The sequence below is a fragment of the Cheilinus undulatus genome, linkage group 13 (assembly GCF_018320785.1).
Source record: "Cheilinus undulatus linkage group 13, ASM1832078v1, whole genome shotgun sequence".
NCBI classification, from domain to species: Eukaryota; Metazoa; Chordata; class Actinopteri; order Labriformes; family Labridae; genus Cheilinus; species Cheilinus undulatus.
Genome location: NC_054877.1, coordinates 7,226,036 through 7,251,833, shown reverse-complemented (window position 1 = coordinate 7,251,833; position 25,798 = coordinate 7,226,036). Strand labels below are relative to the sequence as shown.

General features: G+C 39.9%; 1 protein-coding gene across 3 annotated transcripts in view; it reads left to right on the top strand.

Moving 5' to 3' along the window:
• Positions 1 to 25,798, top strand: part of LOC121520462 (partitioning defective 3 homolog) — a 443,160-nt gene that overhangs the window by 343,547 nt on the left and 73,815 nt on the right. For all 3 annotated transcript variants that reach the window (XM_041803924.1, XM_041803923.1, XM_041803922.1), the window contains one exon: positions 1,552 to 1,833. In XM_041803924.1, coding sequence (XP_041659858.1) covers positions 1,552 to 1,833 — 282 coding nt within the window. The remainder of the gene's footprint in view (positions 1 to 1,551; positions 1,834 to 25,798) is intronic.

Here is a 25,798-nt window from a genome sequence, read left to right as displayed (position 1 = left end):
CTATAGTATATAATAAAACACTACTTAATGGCAACTGAAACACTGCATTACCTCATTAACCCTTTAACTTCACTTCACTTCACTTAGAGATTTGATTGCACTGCTGTAAATAGTTTGTTTTTTAAAAGAGATGCTGTCTCTTTGCAAATTGAGCACAATCTCATTTTATTTTCGTTTTTGCCAGAGTTTATAAGATGAGTGTATTTCAAAAATGAAGTTATGGCCGCACTCTAAATGTTTTTTTGTGGTTTGAAATGATCTTGTGCAACTTTTGTACAATCACAGTTTTGAGGGATACTGCTGTGGCATCTCTGTATTAAGGAAAATGTGTACAAAAAACTCTTCATTTTTCTTGTGTTTTTTTTTGTTTGTTTGTTTGTTTTTTGTGTTTTGCACTTTTGAAAATGTAATTTGTTACTATGGACTTATCACAAACATATCATTAAAATTTGGGTTCTAAGGGTTGTATTGATGTATAGCCAATTTAAATACTCAAAAATGGCACTACGGCATGTAAAAATATACAGATATGATACATCTCAGGCCCCCCAAAGCTTCCTGTCCGGCCCCCAGAAGACCATTAAATTCAGAAAAGGTGGAAAAGAAGATGTTGTTGGCTTTAAATCTCTGCAGCTGTTAAATCCACCCAAAAATTAAAAAGAATATTAAAATAGTTTTAGAATGACTTGATATGTGATCGTTTTCTATAGAAATGTACTTGCCAGCCATAATTAGTAAAAATTGACAGGAAAAGTGGTGAAAAGAGATTACAATGGGTAAAAAAATGGTGAAAGGGGGAAAGAAGTATCAAAAACGGGTTAAAAGTGGCAAAAAAATGCAAAAAAGCAATGAAAATGGGTTAAAAACTTGTAAAAAGACAGCAAAAGTTGCTAAAATGGATAAAAGAGTGGCACAAAGGGTAGTGAAAAGGTGTTAAAGAGAGGCATGCAAGGGCAATAATTGGCAAGAAAGTTGCCAAAAGGGGTTGAAGAGTGGCCAAAGGGTGAAAAGTGGAAAAAAAATGGTTTAAAGTGGCTAAAATGATGCCAAGAAAGTAATGAATAGGGGTTAAAAGTGGCAAAAATAGAAGTGGCAAAAATTGATAAAAGAGTGACAAAAAGGGGGTAAAACATGCAGGAAAAGTGGTTCAAAAGATGGTAAAAAATGTCAAAAAATGGGTTAAAGAGGCAAGAAGGGGCAAAAGTATCAAAAATGAGTTAATACTGGTGCTAAATCACAACTGGAGAGGGCTCATTCTCTAGGATTTTCAGGGTCCCAGCCCTTTTCTGTGGGCAGGCCTGTCTCCTTGTGGCCTGCTGCACCATAATATGTTAATCAGACCAAAATATTTATCTAAGTTTTATTTATTTGAAAGTCCGGCTCCAGAGTTTCTGCCAAGACTAAATCTGGCCCTTGTGCAAATGTACTTGATTACCCCTGTCATAAAGGGTTAAAACAGAATTTATGTAGGCAATGTAAAGAATGGAATGACTTCAAGACAGAAACTCATGATTAAATTATGAACATGTCTGTTTCTGTCTTCTCCATCAGGATCCAGGCCAAGACCAGGGAGCTGCGTGAGCGTCAGGCCAGGGAACGGGACTACGCCGAAATCCTGGACATTAGCCGCACATCGGAGAGAGCCTCAGAGGAGGAGCACCCGTACGCAGGCATCAATGCCCTGAACAGCTCTGTCGACAGTGGGCACAGTCGACCCCACAGCCCCCGAGATGAATACCCCCACATCCACTCACATCACCACCACCAGCTCTCAGATACACTCTACACGCAGGTCAGCAAGGGCCGCAACGACAGACCTCCATCAGCAGACAGGTAGGCCTGGATTCCTGCATCTCATAAGCTTTGATTTAATGTCGTCCAGCTTTGTTTAAAGGTTCAACAATCATTATTAGTGAACTTGAATTGTGCGGAAATGTTTTGAATACTTCTTTGGGGTTTTTTTACACATTCACTCATTCAAAAGTTAAATAATTATCGGCTAAACATGCTATATGGATTCCTTTGGAGTCACATTCCCCCTTAAGGTGGTGTGAAAGCCAGGTGACAAGCTTCCATTCATGGTTCAGCGACCTTTTTACTTCTGATACAAAAACACAACGCAGTCACGGTATCTCATTAAAGGTTTGTCCGGGCCTGATTCTGCCTCTGCATTCCCGGCTTCTCACACTCTGAGGCAGCGTTATTGTGCAGAGACAGCAGGCTGGCTATCACACCTGGATGAGAAAATAATCAAAGCACCAGAAGGCAGGTGGTAAATGTCAGCTCGCCGACTGCTCGACACAATGCGCCGTTCTCTGGGGAGATGCGGGATAACTCTGGGGAGGCAGTGAGTGAATGGAAACCTTTGAAAATCCGTCTCTCTTCCCGTCTCCCTTGACCTTTCTACCTCTCTTTCTTTCTGTCTTTCGCTCTATTGTTGATTTCACCTTGTTGCCACCTTTTCACTTTTCCGCCTGCTGTTAAAGGAAAAGCATTCTGCATTTGCTGCCAGCCGTCTTTATCTATAATTCGTAACTATCAGACATTTTAAAATGATTACCCTAGCCTGGCATGGATTTATCTTTGTGCATCTACTTTGTATGCACATGCAGCTGCCAAGTGGAGTCCAGAAACTTATTACCCAAGCAAAGTCCACTGCAATGACAGTCAGCCAAATAAAACCCAGAAAGTTCTAAACGCTGGCGTCTTGTCAGCCGCAGCATTTTTCAGCACTGCAGGTCTGAGCTTCCCAATCTTCCTCCGATCAATGAGAGAAGATGGATTTGGGAAACTTGAAGCCAATCGTGGAGAGCCTGCAGCACAGCAGAGGCACAGGGCGGTGCAGGCGAAGGGGTTTGTCTTTGTCGTAGTTTTTCTCGCATCCCCACATGGCCTCAGCAGTCTGTGCGTACTCCATCATTGCTGCAGCGTGTATTGATTCATAATTTATTGCGCTGCTGTTGTCTCTGTATGTTTTGTTATTCTTTCAATCCCTGATGTGGACGTGTGTGGAGGTATGTCGCTGCACACCAGAGGAAACTAGATTCTTATGGAGTCTCAGAGGTAAAGGAGCACACATTTTATTCACATCTCTGTGCATAGTAGGATTCAAGTTTGTATTTCTTTTTAGTCTTTTAAAAAACGTGAATTCCTGCAATATAGAGCAATAGAAAAATGCAATAAAATATTTAAATATTGAAAAAATAATCCTTTTTCCTGGCCAAAATACTCGTGTTTGCTTCTTGTCACTATGATAATAATTTTGTTGATTTCCTCATGAAGTTGAAAAAGTTTTTTGTGCATCTTTACCCCTTGGGACCTTTGGTCCAGTTGTGGGGAGACTTGAAGCTAGGCTGGGACTTGATGATTTCACACTAACGTTGTTTCAATCATCAGTTCTGCCTTGAAGCTTTATGTGAAAAAGTATTTTGTTTTGTCACTTGAAGAACCAAGATCTGACCTTGAGAATCTGTGATGGTCCTGTCTGAAGAGTCTTGGGTATGTTGGTGTTAATCAAACACTAACTAAAATGAGAAATCTCACCCACATACCCTAAAATCTCCAACCTTTAGCTAACTGTTCCCCAGGGCTTCAGACACATTATGCTTTCATTCTGTTTATTTTGTTACGCCACAGAGAGGTTAAGACTGGGCCTTTAATTTAAACAGAGTCACGTTTGTTTGACTTCAGTGGGCTTCTGTGATTTTAGAGACTGGAATGTGTTCAAATATTTTCACATACAAAGAAAGAATGCTCCTATCTGATCATGGTTAGAGCCGCCTAGCTTTAATGTTTCCTCTTCTACTGTATGTGTAGCCCTCATCTGTGACCACGCTGACCCAGACATGAAACAGTCGCTCATTTCAGCAGGCTTTGATTACAGCAGCCAAGGTGCCGGGGACATAAACTCCTTAAAGATATTCTGTTACGCTCCCAGATTCCCAATCCTAAGAAAAATATACCTTCTAAGGGAAGCAGAAAGCGTGTTTCCTGTTTCCTGTCTCCTGTCTGCCCTCCTACTGAACAGGAAGTGAATTAGACCCCGCCATGCCAAGGAGAGGAGGGAGGGAGTCTCACTCGACAGCCAGTGTTTTTGTTATTATGGGGTTGAAATGGCTGCACTCACTGATATCAGAGCTTTAGCATTGTGGAGATTAGATCAGAATAATAACATGTCCATAGAACGTGAGCGTTAAGGAAAATGTTATTTTGTTCTTACACTCGCACTTAAAACAACAGACGTGCCATGATATGCTAAAAAGTCAACAGAATCTGATTTCACTGAGTCAGCTTGGTGCTTAGCGTGTCGCCTCGTGTTTGATTTGGCTTTCTCTGAGCTCAGCTGTCTCAATCTTGGGGGCTCTTTTAAAATTTTGCTATTTTGGACAGAGGGAGATTGATATGTAAGCCCATACTGATGATCATTTCATGCTCTAAATGGAGCGGGGCATAGCTCAGAGACGTCACAGTTCCAGATTAGTGCTTGTAAAGGCCTTTTGTGGTTGCTGCCATGTTGTGACAGTCACAAGATTATGACTCAGAAACAAACTGATGGGGTAAATGCTACAGCAGAGTGGCTTTTAATCTCATGTTACATAATATTATTCTTTAATTCATGTTACTTATCTTCAGAAGGATGCACAGTGATTTAAACTGCAAACATAAGCATGATTCAGATCTGAGTATATTTTTATCATGTATGTTTTTTAAGTGTCACTGGCTGCTATAAATGTTTGTGTCTCTCATATGTACACTGAACTAAAAAACTCACTAGATATCTGCATTTTGACTTATATGAGCTCATAAACTCACCAGGAGGCCGCCATGTTTTGGCCCACACTGGTAGTTTTACATCACAGTGCCACAGCATTCCTCACCGTTCCTATGCAGTAACTGGTTTTCCAGACTGGTGGCCAGTGTTAGGTCTGCGGCGCAGAGACGCTGCACGTCTCACGCACAGAGAATTTTAAGATTTGAGGTCTCTTCTATTTTTTCTTGTTCTACGAGCAGTTATCTGTCCATCTAGACAGGAAAATGATAAATACAGAGCCATATTTACCTTGTTGTAGCAAATATGTACATCCAGATCGGTAGAATATGTTTGAAATCTGTTTCTTTATAAACCAGATGAAGGCCACGAGCTAAAATGCATCTGTTTAATAAAGTTCTTCCCCAAACTTCTACTATTCATGAAGCTTTCTGTTTCCTCATGGTTCAAAATGTTGCCGGTAAAGATAAACACAGAACAAAAACACTTCCAGGTTGGGCTTTTCAAAGTAAAAGCCCACTCTAGCATTCCTTTGGAGAAACTCCCTTTGTATGTGCATAATGGTTTCATTTTGAAAAGCTACCTGCACACTTCCACAATACACTGAATCCAGTCACTTGTGGGGAGTTTTATTGAGGTAAAACTTAGGAGGAATGACAGAGCTTTGACAGCAGGGAGACAACGCCAACACGCAGCAAACTCAGCCTGGTATGAAAGCTGTTATGGCAGAAACAGCTGCAAGCAACAAAACAGTATGAAAAACAGGTTACTGCACAGGAACGGAGAGGAGCGCTAGTGACGTCACAGTACCAGCACGGACCAAAACATGGCAGTCTCCTGGTGAGTTTATAAGCTCAAACCTACTCAATATGCAGATACCTAGGATATCTTGGGAGTTTGTTTTAGTTCAATACACATATTAGAGGAAGAAATATCTATCCAACAAGATGAACTTGTCTGATCATGCTGGGTTCCTTTAAAGTATATGCATCTGTCTCCACCAGAAACACCCTTGCATATATGGTAAAACAATTAAAAGTGATAACAGAAATCCTGCTAATGATGTTGGGTTAATTTATGCATGCATATGTAACAGCACATATATTTATATTTGCTCACCACAGCATCACCTGGCACAGCACTCTGGTGCTCTCTAAAGTCAAACTGGTAAACATGCACCCCTGGTTGTAATGTGATCCACAGCAGCATTGGTTCTTTCTAACATCTTTCTAGGTGAAGATCAAGAATGAGAATTATATAGGTTATGTGACATGAAGCTAAACCTAATCAGTGCTTGTTGGTTACTTTAGCTGCTGAAATATTCTACCCTTTATAAACTCCCCATAAAGTAAAGGGAAGTGGCTGCACATTGCTTGCCATTTCTGAGAAACATGATAATAAACAGTATTTAGGATTAATTTGTACCTACGTGAAAGCACTTTGATTATTTCTTCACATTCCTAGATCCTATATGTTAATCTTCTTTTTTTTTTTTTTTGGTCATTTTACCTCTGGGTAAGATTACCTTTTTGTTACCAACAACAACCTTTTGTGATGTGTTACACGTGTTGGTGATAATGTGAAGATAACGCATTGCCTACTACACATCTACCTCAACATCTACAAGATTTGGATGAGCTATTGTCCCACAAAGCGAGACATTTTTCCCGTTTTTTCCCATGGTGCTGCCATTAAAAGACAGCATTCAGCATCCTCAACATTACACATCAGATATGAAACAATAAATATGACATTGTGTATTTACTCATCCGTCTTTGTTCAGCCATCTGCAACTCTGCAGCCTAATAATGCAAATAACAGGCTTGTTAATGTTTACAGCGCTTCATCCTGCTCAAACTGGGCAGACACCAAATATTAGACACAACTGGTTAAATGACAACAATACAGCAATGCACATGTTTTTTTTTATTTCTTTCATCCAAAAATTAAGCATAATGGGGATGTTTCCACTATATCCTCTCAGACATTTTGCCTGTTTGATTTTCTAGCTCTGCATATGTACAGGTGCAGCAGGTTTGCCTTCCATTTGTATGCAGCTACAGGATGTCAAAGAGGAGGGAAACAGAAACAGTGCAAATGCTGTGGGGCTTTCTTTCATATTATGATGAAATCAATGGAAAAATGTTGCTTTCATTACACAAGTACATTATTTTTATGTAAAGCAGCTAAATTCTGTTTATTTTCTCCAGGGAGGCATGATGTAGGGTGATGGGTGGGTTAGGGGAATTTTGTTGTGGATGAGTGAGACTGTCTGGTCGTTAAACTATCTGTTGTCTCGTCTGTTATCTGATGCACTGTTGATTGATGGGGGGACACCAGGAAAGAGTACAGCTGCCATAGTAGGCCCTGGCCCTGGGCTTTTGCCTATAATTGATAGGACAGCTGACAGAGACAGGAAACAGGAGGATGGGGAGAGAGAGTGAGGAAGACATGCACCAGTTTGAACCTGCGACCTGTGCACAAAGGACTGCAGCCTTTATGTATAGCCTCCTGCTCCACCAACTGAACTTAACTTGTGCTCGGTATGATCTAAACTTATTTTCAATATTTCTTTGATTTAATGCCTCCATGCCGACGATAGCCAAGGTGGTCTGAGTTATGTTTTTACGCCTGTTTGTCCCTCCAGGCCAGTCTTGTGAACACAATATCTTAAGATTTTTATCAAACTTTGCACAAATGTTCACCCTGACCAACTGGCCTAGGTTAAAGGTCAAGGTCAATAGGCTTCATGTTCCTCTCTTGCTTTAGAGGCTATTCTTGTGAACATGATATCTTAAAGAACACATTGACAGATTTTCATTAAACTTGGCACATATGTGGGTTACAGTTAAAGGTCACTAAGCCTCATGGTTAGCCCTGGCCTTCTTGCAGCCCTTCTTATTGACCCAATCATACATTTACTGTCTGGCAATCCAAATCTTTGCAGAGGCTTAAAACCAGCAGGTGTTCTAGTTTTAGCTCTTGTGTCTTATTGTTTAATATGATTTTATTGGTTCATATTTAGCTCTCTTAAAAGGGCCTGTTTGGGGGAATATTGAGCATTTTCATCTTTTAAAAGGTAATTTTGGGGATTTTAATCAAGCTATAGTTGGTTTTAAACAATGTTCCTGGTCTTTAATGACATCTACTTTGTTCTTTGTGTATCATAATGGATGTGACTTTCTCACTTGCTACACCATAGGCCATGTATTAAAACCACTGCTGTTTGGAAAAGTCATTACAGTAGGAATTATTCAGCACTGTAATAAGATGAAATGCAAATCTTACCACTCCTACCACTATTCCTGCTTCTACTCTGTCAGATAATGATTGAAATAGTCAACATGGTCATCATGATCTTCCTGAATCATGCTATCCAAACTTCAACAAAGCCAAAAGGAAATTCATTCCTTAACCCTGGCGCTGTCACTTCCTTCCCCTCTCAATCCGTTCAACACAACCCAAAATGTCTTTAACATCCAAACCAGAGTATCAGAATCACAGCGCCCCTGTATTCTCTCTCCCTAATTCCTCCTGGGGCTATAAAACGTACAATTGCCTCTCAAAAGCATCACATTGCTTGGCAGTCCAAGAGGGAAGAAAATGGAAACACGCAGCTGCAAAAATATCCATCGGAATTCATTTTTAATTGCCTCTTTTTTCCTTCAAACGCTGTCAGAATTTTCAATTTAACTACAGAGGTTTAAAAACAAAAACATCTAAAGAGGCAAGAAGGAGGCTTTAGAGGCCTGTGGGAACAGTCTGCCGTTTCCTTGGCTTTAAAGAGCGTGACCACGAGGACTGCAGGCTCAACCAGTCTGCTGCAACAACACTTCAAGGCAGCTCTGTAACGTTTGCTTTAAGGATTAGACGTATTCTGAGATGCCTTTCATTTATATTTGAAGCTACATATTTTTAACAAGACAGAAAATTGGAAGTTGTGCATGTTTTGACAAAAGGCGTTGATGCTTTTGGTGTGCTGCTCTGCGGTTGATTGTGTGGGTGGTGTGGTGGAGTATCTGGTCGGGAACACTTGTTTCTTTTGGAGTGTTTCTTTTTGGGAAACTGAGACCAAATTGCATAACTTTGCTGCTGGGACAGTGGTGGTCTTTCTTCCTCTCTTATTCAACCTGCCAAGCTAAATATTGTCCAAGCTTAGCGTTTTTACCCCCTCCCCGATGTTTTCCTGACATTAGAGCTAGAAAAAAAACACATCCCTCTGGGTTCTTTCGATGTGATTGACATTTATAGTCATGTTAATTTTCCATTAACTGAGTGTTTATTTGGGAGTAGTTCTAACTGATGAGTTGAATTCACACACAGCTGCCTGTGTGTTATTTAACAAGAAAGGCCAAAACTCCAAATTTGCTATAAAGACCCTGAGAGGTCATTTTGATTGCTCGATTGAAACTCTGATATCTTTAATGATAGATACCCAATAAGAGCAGAAATATGGATTTTTTTTGTAAGGTATATAGTTTCCTATGGCAATAACACAAAAAAGTACATTAATATTTATTTAGTAGAGTGTAATCATTATAAAAACACCTGTTTTCAATAGGTAATTCTTCTAATAGTCTCAGAACAAGAAAACAAAATCTGATTATGCTTGATTTGATGAGGAAACATTCAGTTTCTAAATAATGAGCATAATAATCCAAGTATCATAAGGAAATTAATAAAAATAATATTTTGATTGTTGTCCTGATCATTGCAGTGTGTGGGCTCTACTTTAGATAACAAACACTAATCAGTTTTTACTAAGGTTTTCATACTAACAGCACACAGTCATTTGCTCAGTTTTTTTGTGAATAAATCACTTTTTGCACGGACTTCTGATAATTTGTGAATTACCCCCCGACACAGGGGCGTTGCAGTGGGACAACATGGAACCCCCTCTAAACACTAAAACGGCAACACATTGAGAATACCTCTTATAGACCCCCCTACTAGCCACTAGCCAGCAAGCTAGCTGCCATACATGTGTATCTGTGATAGATTGAAACAATTTATGGTCTGAGAATGTGTTACATCAGAAACCCTCTGAGGCCGGCGTTGTGGTATACAACAGGATGAGACACAGGTTATTTAGAGTTAAATAACTTTTGAATGATAAATTGTAGCCTCTTTTTTCCCTCTGGAAGCCTGCCATTTTGGGTTTTTCTAATGACGCTAGGCATATCTTTGTAACTCTTATGGTGGCTTGTCTAGCAAGCGTGGAACTTGGGTGACTTTCAGGAGGTCTTTAAGGATTAAATCCACAGCAAAAACTTTAACACTGAATTTATTTTTATCCATTTTCTATTATATATATATATTTTTTTATACCTGCCACTAGCATTAGCATTTGCCAGTTGATTTCCTATAATGCTGGGACAACCAATGGCAGGCTATTCCATCATCGTGTCATATTTGCAGAACTGCGTCAACACTTTGAAACTGGACAGCCTGAAGACCTCATGATTAAGAGACATTGCCTGTGATGTGGCCCTCTGTTTCTCTGCAGACAGGAACTGCTTTGAATAATGACCCAAAAGCAGCCAATTCCAAAGGGTCAAGGACTTTTTTTTTGTAAAAATGTTTATATTTTTAAGACTGTTTGTCACAGAAGGACTTTTTTTTTTTACTTTTTACTTCCCAAGAGATGGAAGAAGGAGTTTGTGCAGGAAAATCTTGGTCTGATATCAGTCTTTGTTGTGGTGCATTCACACAGGATAAGCAAAGTCTGTAATGAACTCATATTTACTGACATTTCTGAAGGAAAACATGGAGGCACTGCAAGACAGCAGCAATCAAAAACAGACTTTGAATTTTGTGTCTAAACTCCATATTAAAAATGCAATGTAATGCATTTTGCAGGTGGCATTGCCTTTATGTGTTCTAACCATCCTGTTAACCAGAGTTTAAGAAGCATAGACAACATGTGGCAGAGTATGTTTTTCACTATTTTTACCTTTATAATCTGTAGCTGGTTGAGCTCCCCTCGCTCTCTAATTATGCATCAAGGTCACATCTGTCACCTGTGTGTATTCACAGGTGTTCAGTCAGAGAAGAAGAGGAAGAGAGAAAATTGAGACGTCTCTTATAAAATGTGAACCTCTGCTCTTCAGTGATGCTGTTGATGTCACTCTATTCATTTGTTTGTTTATTCATTTATTAGTGTCCATAAAGCATGTACATAATAAAAGGTATGCATAAAATCAGACAACACCCAGAGACCAAACAACTTAAACAGTATAGAATTATACAAAGACCCACATATAACAGTGCAGAAGACGGCTTCATGACTTAAATAATGAAGTCCCTGGAAGTCTCATATACCACTTCTTAAATGCTGAGTAACTGTGGGTGTGTTTGTTTGATATTCACTCGTATTGATAAGCTGAATTCACTTAAAACATATTGCCAAGGCTGCCTATGCGTTATTTAATCCCTTTATTGGCTCCCAACATTTGCCCCATCCTTGTAGTGTGCAGGGCGCTGAGTAAATTAGCCACCATTGTTTTATTTTCCTTCCTACTACAAGGCAGCAGTGAATGCTGGGAAAAGCTCAGAGGGATTCGGTGTGATTTGATTCTCCCCGTTTTCCCGAGGAGGCGGCGCTCTTATTGAATCGGCTCCATTACATTTCATCTCCACCGGGGGAATACGGGGGCCTCAGAGGGGAGCGAACGCGGCCGTGTTGTATCACAAACACAGCAGAAACAGTGACGCAGACAAACAAACAGGCAGCCGTCGCCTTGCAGCTTTCACAGCCTGATAAGGTGCCGTGCACTGCTGTTGTGTGCATGTATTTGCACTTGACTTCATATATGCCGTGTGCACATGTTGTCTAATAGTGTGCTGTTGCGTGTGTCGTTCTTTGCTCTGTTTCCATGCTGGCTTTTTGTTGATGTGCACATGGGTATTTGCTGGAAATGTGGAGCAGAGAGATTGACAGGTCAAAGGTGTGTGTTGTGTCTGTGTGTGAGCTTCAGATAGAGAGCAGTGGCAGGTAGGCAGCTGTACACAGTGAATACAAGCTTCTGCCTGGTGTAAGATTGTGTAGGGATTCCTGTTGATGGTGGGAACACAAGGGCTGGATTGAACATCATCGTGGCCCCAGGGCAAAAATGAGCTGTGGGCCCTTGTTGACCTTCGTATTCCTCCTACTTTAGGAGGCATTATGTTTGCATCCTCCAGCATTAGTGCTCAATACAAGAAGATTTACTGAGTGTCCATTTGTTATCATATAAAATCCTACTCTTATGTAGGGATGAAGATATATTCTATCACTGGAAACAACAAAAATGTATCAAGAAAATCCATGATTGAAAATGTGTGTTTTTTAAATTAAAGGCAGGATATCTGCTTAAGTCTGTACTAACACTTAGTAAAAAACTTTAATTGTTTAGGACAGGACAGGTGCTTAAGGTAAGATAAGCTTGTTAAAGCCATTCTAAGCTGCACTTCTTAGTATTTATCTAATTAAATATTTATCAAATGGCTGTTTTAGCCATAAGGGATGCTCCATGTAGACTTTAGTATAATTAAAAAACTTGATTCCAGCCTCAGCAGGTAGATTTTAAAGCAAAAAATGGCATGCTACTTAAAACTGAGCAACAAAGTGAGTTACATTTAAAGTTAAATACTAAGCCTAAAGTAATAGTGGTCAGAATACGCCACTTTCAAGTATTAGGGTTGCACAGTATTGAATTTTTGCCAGAATCTGTCATATCAATATTTACAAAGTCCTTTCAACTGATACCAATATCAATACTGATATAGAAATGTTCTGCAGACCTAAAACTTCAGTCCTTAGAAATCACTTTAAGGAATGAGGATGAACAAAGTTGGAGACTTCAACTGACATAGGCTTAAGCTGGTGGTCATGGCCTGTTGGCCTGTTGGGCCCTCAACCCCACAAATCCCTATGTTCAGCTGTATTTACAGTCTGGTTGTAAATACAGGCAGAATTTTCATACCTGTTGATACCACTAACTTTTTAAGTTAATATCTGATGAGTATGAATATATGACATTAATATCATGCATATGCTAAAATTTTGACAAATTACAGTTTTATTCAGTTGTCAGTCACAGTTAGTCACATTTTGAATTGCATGTTTAAAATTCATGTCTTTCAGTTGATTGACTTGTGAATTAAATGAAGTCAAAGAGAAGAATTTTATGATGTTGACTTATTCAGATGAATGCTGCACCACACCAGTGCGGCCTGAAACTGTAACTTAGAGCAGCTTCAAAGTGCCTTTTCTGTCAAGTACAATGTTTAACACTGTTAAACATTAAGAAATCTGCAGGAGTGCATGCACAAAATGACTCACTGGCCCAGTGATCCCCAGGTAATGTGAATGCATTTACACATTTTAGGATTCTCAGATTAGTTGCTTCCTTCAGCTGGCTTGTACTCAGTAACATTTAAAGCTAAGGGTATCCTGCTGGGATGACAATAAAAATTACAAAACGTAAAATTTTTGACACACAAGGGGCAAATTACACTAGACCTGTCCATTGAAGTGGCTGAGATTTAAAAAAAAGGTACAACTAGACATTAAGGAGTTAAAGTATAGTTATTTTTACCTCATTTACCTAACCCTAACCCCGAGACGCTGCAATGCTCCAGCTGCTGCTGTGCTGTGTAGCTTAACCTTGCCTGAAAGGACAATATAGCATTTAAATAATGCAAATTGAAAAACCTTTGTGGAACAATTTCAGACCTTTACCACACTGCAGTTGAAGCATTAATGGCGACGGTCCGAGTTGGTAGTCTAGTGGCTAGAGTTTCATTGTTTGGCGTAAGGCCTTTAATTTTCTGTGTTTATCATCTTGATTGCAAACAAAATTGTAGTAGTCTTGATATTAATCCAGTCCTGTTAAATATGTGAGCTATGGTGTTGAGTTTAGCACTTGTCCTGCTACATCACTTTAAACTCCTGACTGAATTAAAAACACACCCCTCCTTATCCACTGTTGTGTAAACACTCAGCTAATCCAACCTTCCTGTCGATTTATGAGCCTCAGTTTGGAACCAGGCATGTATAACTACAACACAAATGTTCACACACACTTTCAGTGCAAGCACAAAGACGTAGATGCCAACGCCTGAAATCTTCTCTGAGCTTAAACATCATTTTGTCGGATTTACAAACTTATGGGAAAACAGTAGGTGCCACTATTTTACATTGTATGAAGGATCTAACAGAGAGGAAGTCAATCTCCGTGGATATCCTCTGTAATCCACTTACCAACAGACATCATGTGTGTTGTTTATTTCCCTGTGGTTCCCATGTCTCTGTAATCCTACTCACATTGACCTCATAGTGTTTCTTAATCTTCTCTCCTTCTGTTTTCACATTCAGAGGCGTCAGTCTTGAGTGAGGATTTCACTTATTACTACAAATCACTGCAGACTTTATGAATTATAGTTTTACACTTAAATAGATCAGTGGATGATTTCATATACAAACCCTAATTAAAAAAATGTTGGGATAATGTGTAAATAATATAATGTTAATAAAGCAGAATACACTGATCTGCAAATCATTTTCAAACTTAATTCAGTATTAATAATATAGTCATTCTAAATATGGTGCAGCATTGTCAAAAAAGCTGGGACAGGAGCATGTTTACCACTGTGTTGCATCACCTTTTCCTTATTAATACAATCTTTAAGAGTGTGAGGACTAAAGAAACGGATCGTTGAAGTGTTAAAAGTGGAATTTTTTTCCCACTGTTGCTGGATGCACATCTGAAGTTGCTCAACATTGCAGACTTTTTTGTTATTATATTTTGTGCTTCATACTATGCTGTACATTTTCAGTGGGAGACAGGTCTAGACTGCATGCAAGCCAGTCTAGTACACTCACTCTTTTACTGTGAAGCCATGCTGTTGTGACCCGTGAAGAATTTGGCTTGGCATTATCTCGCTGAAATCAGCAGGGAAGTCCCTGAAAAGGATGGAAGCATATGTAGCACCACCATTCAAAACGCGTCCGTTGTGCCTTGCCTCAATAAAACGACCTTAAAGGACATTTTTAAATGCTGACATCTCGTTTGCTATTGTATTATCACCTACCAGTGAACTACTTACCATGCAAAATGTAAGCATTTCACAACGTTCCCAGGGTTTTACTTGCCTTTGTCCCAACTTTTCTGGAACATGTTGCAATGATGTCATCCAAAATATATGTTTTATTCCCAAAAAGACAAAAAGTTTATCAGTTTTATTATTAAAAAATCTTGTCTTTGTGCTAGATCCAGTGGAGGTTTCACAAATCACTGTATGTTGTTTATAATCACATTTTCCACAACGCCCCAACTTTTTTTGGAATTGTGGTTTAGGCAACTAAAACCACTTAAACTTGTTGCCATGCTAAACTTAAAATTGTTCTCATTTTGAAAATTGTCTCCATTTAAACAGAGTTGAAATGAAGGCTTGTTTCGGTTCTCTGTTCAGCTCAGAGTCTGACGAATGCCGCTCCACAGCCAAGTCCATAAAGTGAACCGTTCAGCTGGAAAACTGTGTGGAAAAGACGTTTGCTTGTTCTCCACTGTCTGCTATTTTCTGCCAGAATAACCTGGAGTTGGAGGAACTCACAGCTGTGACTTTCTTCCCCTCTTCACAAGCGTTTAAGACCTGAGAAAAAAAACCAAGCTCAGACACATCTTTCTGCGCCTCAGCTGCTCTCCTCTCTGGCTCATAAAGTGCGAATAGACCCACAGACACGATGTTGGCGTTCGCTGCTATGTGGAATATCAATGTGTGTTCTCACCACTCGCCGAGCAGAACAGGATGTCTCACTGCAGCCCAGGGAACATCTCCGCTTGAGGGTCATCACAAAAAAAAAATGAAGTTCTCAGTCTGATTCCAAAGCTGCTGATAAAACAGGGACAGGATTTTGATCAGCTGCCACAGTATTTGGCCTCCAGTGAAACACATCTACATAACGCAGACGTACTTGAACTTTTGCACCTGAGAAAACTGATCTCATCAGCAGAAGGTAGCTGAGGAGATTCATGAGCTCATCTGCAACACAGATAACACGCCTTTGAAGATCTACTCCCCTACTTGTTATTCTGTCTCACCTGCATCTGAATCCCATCGTCATATATATTTTATTGTACAGAAGAGAGTGATGGTTATATATTTAAAAAGTCCTAATTGAAGCTCAGAGAAGAAGACATCTATAAAACAACAGATGTCCTTAACTATGAATGCTGACAAAGTTATGCAAAAGAAAAAGATGAAGAAATGGAGGCTTGCAATAAGAGAAAACTGCTGCTAACACTCTGCTGGGCTGGCACAGAGGAACTTTCATAGCCGAAGGCTTACAGGGCCATGCATAAAGATCATTTCTTGTATATTTTCATACTCTTAATTTTTAACCAAAGTCTAAGCCACAAGCTTGAAGACTGTGGGTGGCAATGTGCTGTGTGACACCTTTTAATACCCCCTAATTGTGGGTGGTATACTACTATTTACCACAATTTCTCTTAATCCAACAGAGTGCAAAAGAAGACCACAAATGGCATCTGCATGACAGCCTGCCAGCTGGAAATCACTTCCAACAGCTGTTTATGAAAGCAACTTAAACAGATAATAATGACACCTCTGTATGACCTGCAAGAGCAGACTAAAATCTGAATGAAATTACCAGGTTTTTCTTGTCCTAATTTGAATGTCTGTTTCTGTCAAGCGTTCAACTTTGGTCTCTTGATTTTAGTGCATTTTATTGTATTTGTAATTTATTTAACCTCTTGGAAAAATCATTGAGTTTTCCATCATTTCCACTGATGTCAAGATAGAAAGTGCAGAACAAAAACAAACCAAGAGGGGATGAAACTTTGTTAAAAAAAAATATATAACACACTATGGTGAAATAGTTTGAGGTCATATAGTATTTTCACTCATTTTTTTGCCACTTTTATCTGATTTTTGCCACTTCTAATCAATTTCTGCTACTTTCAAACTCCTATTCCACCACATTTTCCACCATTTTTCTGCCATTTTTAAAACATTTTCCCATTTTAATTCTGTTTTTTAAAATGGATTTTCAATTTTAAGGAGGTTATTTACTACGGCACAAAAGAATAAAAAAAAAAATTTGTTTATTTGATTAGAGTGCTATTCGGGTAAATATAAAATATGGCTATCACAGCTTAACTTTCAGTGGACCATGATTTTGCTGACCTCCATGGTCACCCAGTTTGGCTGGGCAACAGGAATCTCATCCCTTTATCCCCCCTTATGGACAGCCTTGTCTGCACATGGCTATTCTTGATTGTGCATGGCTGTGTTCAACCACCTTCAGGTACAGTTGGGGTTCCAGGTCACTGGCACCTCTGTTTTGGGGGGCACAGGCTGAAAAGGTTGAGAACCACTGGTCGAGAGTACCCTCCAAGGGGGTAGTAGGGTTGCCACAAGCCCCTGGTCATGCTGTGGATTTCCAGAGTGCAGGTGGTCTCCAGGCATATTACCAGGAGTTTAAAGGCCTAGAGAAAAAACATGCATTTGAGCTTGGCCTTGGCTAGTGAGCAACAGATGTGTGTTAACATGTGTTGCTCTAAACTCTGATAAGAATGGTAACACTGTATACTGTACTTTCATGGGTTTTATTCTCTTATGCTTGTGCACTATAAATGGGGTAAGTCGTCAAACAGTGTTACAATAAACCTCACTGTGAAAAGGTTTTCTTTAGCCTGACACTGGCTATGAGTTTATTACATGTCTAAAAACAGTGCTATGTTTCAGACAATAAGATTAAGTCTATTGAAGTCATATCAGGTTGGATAAGGTGACTTGCAAATGACCAAAAGCGGATCCTACTACCTATGTTTGTTTGTGCCCCGCTAACCCCTACTCCTGGCAAAAGATGCTTTACATTCTAGACTTCTACTTCTGCATGCACAAGACATCAGCAGCAAAGAAATAAGATGTGCACCTCCATTTATAAGGTTTCCAAGATCAACACCAAACCAAGAGTTCTTTCAGCTTATTCCTGTGGGAGCTATCTGTATTGATTTGGGTGCTAAAACTTGGGAAACTAGTAGAAGATATCACTTTCTGTGCAGAGATCCTGTAAGCACTCTCTGACATATCACTGTTCAGATTTCCAGTCTTGTCTGTTAGTCCCATATGATGCTAAACACGTCTCTGTTTATGGATTCAGGTCTTGAAAGGATGGAGAAGCATCAGTGATCATGAGTTGCATTGCTGATTCTTGCTGAAACGTGTGAAATGCAATCCTGCAGACGTCTCTTGGCACTTACAGGGAAGAATTCAGCTCCTCCGTGGTGACGTTGAATAAGTGATTGTTTTATCTCTGACGGTTCTGGTGAATGGAAACAAGTGCAGGTATGGTCTTTGGCTCAGTTTGTAGGTCATGAAATCCACTCTATGGACTCACTCAAACACTTTGACATCTGGTTTTGCTCTACAACATGTACCACATATCTGAGAAAGCTCATGTTCAGCTCTTTTTATGTAGTGAAAACAGAGGATGGTCATGGGTGCTGTGTGTCACTGCTGAAACACAAAGACTTTGTTTTCAGGGTGTGGTTTTTCTCTCTTTGGTTTCATTTTCAGTGTTTTGCAAGTCTAAAGCTCAGTTTCCACATCAAACATCTGAAGCAGCTGAAAGTTGTTGTCATCAAATAGCAAAGGGAGCTTCAAGTATCACATCTAAACCTCTGTATCTTGTGGTTTCAGAATAAGCTGATCGGCAGAATACAATGCACTTAAAATGCTCCAGTTGAATTCTCTCTCTGCTCACGCCTGCTGTTTCACCATCCAGAGATCCATTAAAAATAATTTAAAATGGCTGACAGCATCCTTTGACTAGCTTGTCCTGTACAGATGATTACATACGACTGTGGGGCGTGAGATAGGTTAGATTTAAGTTGGGGTCTGTCAGTCGCCATCTGCTCCCACATGGTGGACCCTGCTCCGTTGCGTATGAAGAGAGACAGGCCAGACCTCTTCCATTCCTAATCCCTGGATCAAGGCCAAGAGCTACAGTCAGAGATGTGTTCAACCCCGGGGAATCCTTTATGGATGTGGGAGAGGACGGCTCAGTGGGTTTTTAGGGGTCAGTAGGGTGTCCTCAGGTCACCCAGCTCCGTATCCTTTCTGGAAAAAACTGCATCATCATTCAGGTTTTTAAAATACAGATGGCTCCAGGAGTTATTTATTATCTACTCAGGACTTAGGCTGATACTCTCCGGCTGCCTCAACTTGTCAGCATTTAGAGGGGATGAAAACCCCAGCACAAGTCGGAGTTAAATACAGCAGTGAGGTCACAAAACCAACCCAGCGGTAGATTTTCCAAAGCTCTTGAGGCTGGGTAATTTTAGCTGTGAAGAAGGAGTTTCTATAAGTTGCATTATAAGAGATGATGGGCCTGGTCATGTTGGAATCCAGAGAGTCTTCAAAATCAAAATCAGCACACGGTTCATCAGCAATAGATCACCATCAGACATTTTTAATATAAAATATGAGATCAGAAGGTTAGAAGTAGTTTTTCTTGTTGCCACTCATCAGAACCAATCAACTAATGTAACTTAAACGTTTTAAATAGTGATAGACAACATAACCAGTATGGTATTTGTTTCAGGAGATAATAGCTGAAGAAGTTTAGTATCAGTTTGGACAGATATGAACATTTCTGACAATATTTATAGCTGATAAATTGGCCATACATACCAGCAGTATATATTATATATTGGCCTTTGGCAGCAGTAACAGCCTCAAGTCTTGACACTTGCATGGAGGTCAGGTTAGATGGAAACTGAATCTCTTCAGTGACATTCAGTAGGGTTCAAGTCAGGGCTTTGGCTGTGCTGGCCTAGGACATTCACAAGTGTCCACTCGTGTGTTGTCTTGGCGTGTGCTTAGGGTCATTGTCATTTTGGAGGGTTAACCTTCAGACCAGTTTGAGGTCCATAGCTCTGCAGAACAGGTTTTCATTGATATCTCTTTACTTTGCTTTGCTTCCAGTCTCCCGGTCCCTGTTCTTAAAGACACCCCTGCAGCATGATGCTGCCAACACCATGCTTCACTGTTGGGATGGTACTGGCCAGGGGGTGCCTGGTTTCCTCCAGACATAACTTTTAGAATTGAGGCCAAAGTGTTTAATCTTGATTTAATCACATCAGAGAATCTCATTTCTCACAGCCTGAGAGTCCTTGAGTGCTGTTTTGCAAACTCTAAGCAGGTTTCATGGTTTTGCAGTGAGGAGAGGCTTCTCTACAGCCACCCTTTCATAAAGCCCAGATCAGTGGAGGGCTGCAGTGATGATTGTCCTTCTGGAACTTTGTCCCATCTCCACACAGGATCTCTGGAGCTCAGTCAGAGTGACCATCAGGTTCTTGGTCACCTTTCTTACTGAGGCCCTTCTCCCTTGAATGCTCAGTTTAGCCAGGCGACCAGTATTTGGAAAAGTACTGGTTATGCCAAACTAACGATGTTCTGAAATGCTCTTGTTGGGTCATAAATCTTAAATCTGATCTGGGCTTAGAACAGATGGTTTGTCTGTTGTTGGGCTTAATAGGAATCAGAGATGTTCTTCAGCATCTTCAGCCACCTACATGAACATTTTATAGGCATTATGCAAGACAGATTTATTGTTGAAGCAAGTCTTGAGACAAAACCACTCTTTAATACACCATCCGGCGTCCTCAGCTGACTGTACTTCTGATTTCATCGTTCATATTTCCATGCCAGAGGGACAAAGAAAGTTTGGTTTGCAGCTCATATTGCTTGTTTAGCAAGATTGTTAAGGACTGCAGTTTTTTCTTTGGCAGTTTAAAAATTCTGGCATTTGGCCTTATTTGACCCAAGGCTTTTTATTTATCAAAGTTTATTCCTTCCTGTTGCTTTAAGAACAAACAGTGCTTGAGAACAGCCAAAGCCATGACTAAATTATTTTAGTAAAGTCCTAAAAAACAAATCTTTGAACAGATTTAATTTTGTGCCGCTCCCTTATAAACACTGCGTTCCACTGTGCTCATTAGAACTGGCATTTGGATAAAACATACCCCGTTGTTTTTGAAATTACAGCGTTAAGAAACTCATTTACACACTTTAAAAGACGCCCCCAGTCGATGGAAAAGTTGAGAAGACGTCACAAATGATTGAAGAAAAACACCGCTGCTTAGCTGAGGATATTCTCCCTTCACTGTCAAAATAATGTATTCTGGGCATTACAGCAGTCCTAATTGCAGCGTTAACAGCATAATATCCTGATAAAGTAGATGTTGATTAAGCTCAGATCAAACACTTATTTCAGCTTCTGATTGAGACTCAGTGGGAGGGATTATTTAGTGTCAGCACAGTGGGTAGTCTGCCATTAAAACATTGGGAGTCTCCAGCTTGTGTACAGATTACATGAATATAAAACATAATCCTGGTGATTAATATGAAAAGAATCAATAATGCAACCAAAAAGGGATTTTGAGCTTTTTTCCACCTGCTGGTGTTTAAATATCTGGATGGTTTTGGTAATGGCTGAAATGATTGCACCTTCATTATGATGGGAAATCACAGCATAAAAGCTGCTTACAACAAAAATATCTGAATTACTAGAACAGTTTGCTTTCATTTTTGGGACTCCAGCTTTATAAGAGTCCTTGCCATGAGTGTTTTACTTGGAGAAGGGACAGAGGATCCCCAGGAGACGTTGTAAAGGTGTTAGACAACAAAAGGAAAACACAAAGTCGTTAGTGAATAAATACAGAGACAAACAGATCAGCAGCCTTCAATTGATGGAAAAAGAAATCTAATGTTAATATGTTTTAGGAAAAATATCAGGGGTCGAGTTTCTGAGTGTGGTCAGGGACTGTCTGAGGGCCGATCCCCACCCAGTATTGACCATGTCTGATGGGGTGATGATGTCATTCTCTCCTATTAGGAGCCAGACTGGCTGCCCATCTGAAGACCCCCGTTTGGATTTTACGAAGCATGTAAGAGACAGAAAATACTTTTGCATTCTTGTGTGCCAAACAATGTTTGTGGGGTTTATACCCATGTCAGCACAAACACTGACTGTTGTAAGGAGGTTACATAAGATCCTTCTAGTACCTTGGTTCCCAACCTGGGCTCCAGAACCCCCCAGGGGGGGCGCCAAAGATCTTAGGAGGGGCAGGAGGCTTTGTCTGCTGTGAGGCTGCCAAAATTAGATTTGCAAATATTGACTAAAACGATGATAAAGCAGTTATGAAGTAGTTTATACAAAGGCCTTCAGATAAGAAAGGCATGCAAAGGCCTTTTTTAGGGTTTTATCAGTGAGACCATTAAAATCCATGTTGATTTTGGTGTTGATTTTGGTGTTGATTTTGGTGGCAGTGTTTCACTTTTTCGTCTCTCTTGGATCCTGGGAGGGGTTTTGCTTTTCTCGGGTACATATGGGGGGGCTCCAAGGACAAATTGTTGGGAAACACTGCTCTTGTATTCACTTTAGTGAATATAAAGGCAACATGAAGGATGTTTATCTCTACTTTTGCCAATACATTTTGTTGTTCATTAATCAAGCCTCACCTGCACAGTCCATGTCAGCATCAGGCTCTCATCTCGAGCATAGGTCACATTCAGGGTCTGGGGTCTTGAGCTTCTAGCTTTGTGTTAGCATGTTTCCTTTGTGAGTGCTTGGAAAGTGTCTGAATGTTCTCATTGCGGTTATTTCAACTCTTATTTTGATGAAGAAACATCTACAGAAAACCAGGACACTTCTGGTTGGTGCTTTTCAAAGTAAAAGCTCGGTTTGTCTTTTTTTCCAGAGAAACTTACCTCATTAGTAAAGAATGCTGTTATTCTGAATTATACCAGCGGAGCTAACATGCACCACAGCCGCCATGCAGCGAACATGCATCCACTCTGAAACAGCGGTGACTCATTGACCTGTAACACCTTAGACCAGTGTTACTCAACATGTGGCTCTTTTGTGATGATTTCTGTCTCTTTTATGTCTTAATTTGAAATGGTATTACTCCAGAAAACTTTTACAAAGGGAAACTTTGACTTAATTGCCAACAACCCTTATTTTCTGTCTGTACATTTCTATTGCCCTTACTTTTGCCTTTTGCCCCTTTCTCCATTTTATTGCCACCTTTAATCAATTTCTGCCACTTTTCACCCAATTTTTTGCTATGTATTTTCTGCTTTTTGACCATTTTTGCCACCTGTAATCAATTTTTCGTCACTCCTCACCCATTCTCTACCCTTTTTTGCCACCTTTTGTCAATTTTTTGCCACCTTTTTACTTAGTTTTTATAGCCACTTCAACCCTTTCACCCATTCACCACTCAGCTTGTGGCTCTTGCAAAGATAATTTCCTAAAAATGGCTCTTTGGTTAGGCAGGGTTGAGTAATACTGCCTTAGACTACCAGTGTTGGTGGGTGTTTAATCAGAAATAATCAGATAAATCCACAATAGGTTAAATAAATCAATAATAAGATAGAAATAACAGCAAAACTAATACATAAGTCAGCATGAAGCTTGGTGTGCATTAGAAACCTCCTCCTTTTGAATCTGTTAAAACTGTCTTTAAGACCTAGTTTACCAACACTGCTGGTTCGGCTTTAAAAGCCTGCAGTACTTTCAGTGTAAGGGAAAAATGGGGTCAGACCAAAAGTTCAAGTAGCAAACATGTTGGGATTAATAAAGCCATTAATGCCTCAAATATCTCTGTGAAATCCATGTAAGATATTTAATATTCATCAGATCAAATAATTTGCCAACATTCCTAATGGCTCTCTTAAAGAGCTTAAACACAGCCGGGCTAACCCTGACAGTATGTTGCACATTAGTGTGGCAGTAATGGGACAGGGCTCGCGTGACGTGTTCTGCTTTGTCTCCCGCTGGGAGTGGGATTCGGTCTGTCACAGTGGGGGATCGGAGGGGAAACGGGGGTGTAAGTGGGGGAAACCCATGGCCATTTGGGTTTAAAGCACGAGAGCAGCGTGCCGGGCTAAGAGCTCCATCTGACCCTAAAAGGCTGCTGACCCACATTTGGTGTCAGGGATGGCACTTTACATCACTCAGATGTACGATTAGAATCCCTTGTGTGTTTATGCGTGAGAGAGAGAGTGAAAGTATTTTACTTACATGTTTTATACATGTGCTGTATTGTGCAGCGATGTCTCTTGCAAAGTCATGCCACAAAGTATTTCCTGTGCCAGTGTTTGAGAGAAACTTTCTGCAGTTAATCAACAATATGTGCATTAGTCCACTGCCGTTTTAATTATCAATAAATCATTTCAGTCTCATAAAAAGCAACAATGACTAACAAACTTTTGATCCAGCTTTCAGGATTGATAGCCAATCTCTTTGTTATATTGTTGTAATTTATAGATCTTTGGGTTTCTGACTGTTAAATCCAGAAATCAGACATTTTTACTACTGTATTTTATTTTACCGTGCAAATTCATGAGGCATTTTTACTATTTCCTGTTTTGTTAGTTGCTTTTTCTCTTTTTTAACGGCAAACAACATGAAGGAATAGTAGCACTTTTCACCTGCAAAACACAAGATTTTGACTTTGAGGGGCAATGGCAGCTATTTATACATATGAATTTCCAAAGCACTTCTCATATATGGAGTAGTCATGAATTAAGGCTGAAATCAGCTACCAGTGACTTAGTGTTTGAAAATCTGAATATAGTAAATGGATTCCGAAAATTGCCAGATTAAAAGTGGTCTGGTAGAAATGATGAGTAAGCTGCCAAATTAGCCGACATTACAGACTAATAGTACTTTCCCACATGCACAAACTTCTGGAAACTTTAAGGGTGTTTTCACCAGGCCTGGATCTGGGAATACTTGACCCCAAAGTCCACTAGCATTTGGTGACCATGAATGCAAGTGTCTGGGTCTGCTGAAAGAGGTGGTGACAGGCTCAGTTAATGTGTCACTGTACTGTATCTGTGCACCATGGACCCACGATATTGTCTGAGCTGCACAGCAGATGTGGAAGTAGTGAGATAATCATGGTTTGGGTCTCAAAAGAATAAAAACATCCATAATAATCTGCAGGATGAACTCCACTGTCCTAAATGTTGACATGAGCAGTTGCCTCTTTTTCTTTCTTCTTCTTGGCATGCAACTTCATGCAAACTGCCAACTACTCCATCAGACTGTGCACACATGCAAGTATGATGTTAGTGCTGTAAAGCAGACCGTTATGGACAGAGAGGAGGTGCAATGTGCATGAGTGCAATGCGCACCATATGAAAACCCTTGGAAGTTTTTGGGGGTAAACTGCATGTGTGAAACTAAATAGCAGAGTTTTTACTCCTGCTATACAAGGGATTTTTTCTGCCAGCCTCTTATTAAATTCTGCATGAAGTTGAATAGAGCTGGTGTAAACCACAGACTATATGCATACGACTGGGCAGAGACTCTTAGTGCAAACTGCTTTGGGATGTTTTCTGTTGGCCTGTATGCTCTTCTCCTCTATTCTGTTGATATTGTGAACATGGCTTGCAGGATGCATTGATTTTAAGGGTAAAAATTGTCATTATAACCTCACATAGCCATGTCTGTTGCTCCATCTGGTGTTTTTGTTTTGTTTTTAAGATTTTTAGGAGGTCTTTTTGCCTTTATTTTGATAGGAAAAGAGACAGGAAGTATGAGGAGATTGTGTTCCATACAGCACCAGGATTGGGATTTGACCTTGTAACCAGTGTTTCTAGGACTGTAACCTCTGCTGTATAGAAATCGGCTGCATAGAATTTATCAGGAGTGGAGAGGTGGTAGAAAAACCACTGCTGACTGAATGAAACTCACAAAGTTTGGTTGCATGTTAAGCATCATAGATGTTTTTGCCTTCAGAAAATGTTTATGCTCTGAAAGACTAAATAATACACCTATTCATGCTGAATTGAGCTTTAATAATGATACAAATATGTAATTGCAGCCCTATTCATCAATCTACAGATTCCTCTGTAGCCTCTTCTAAACCAGACCATACATTTAAAACATCTGACCGAAGAAAACAGGATTATATATAATCTAATAAGCGCTTTGATTTAAGGCTT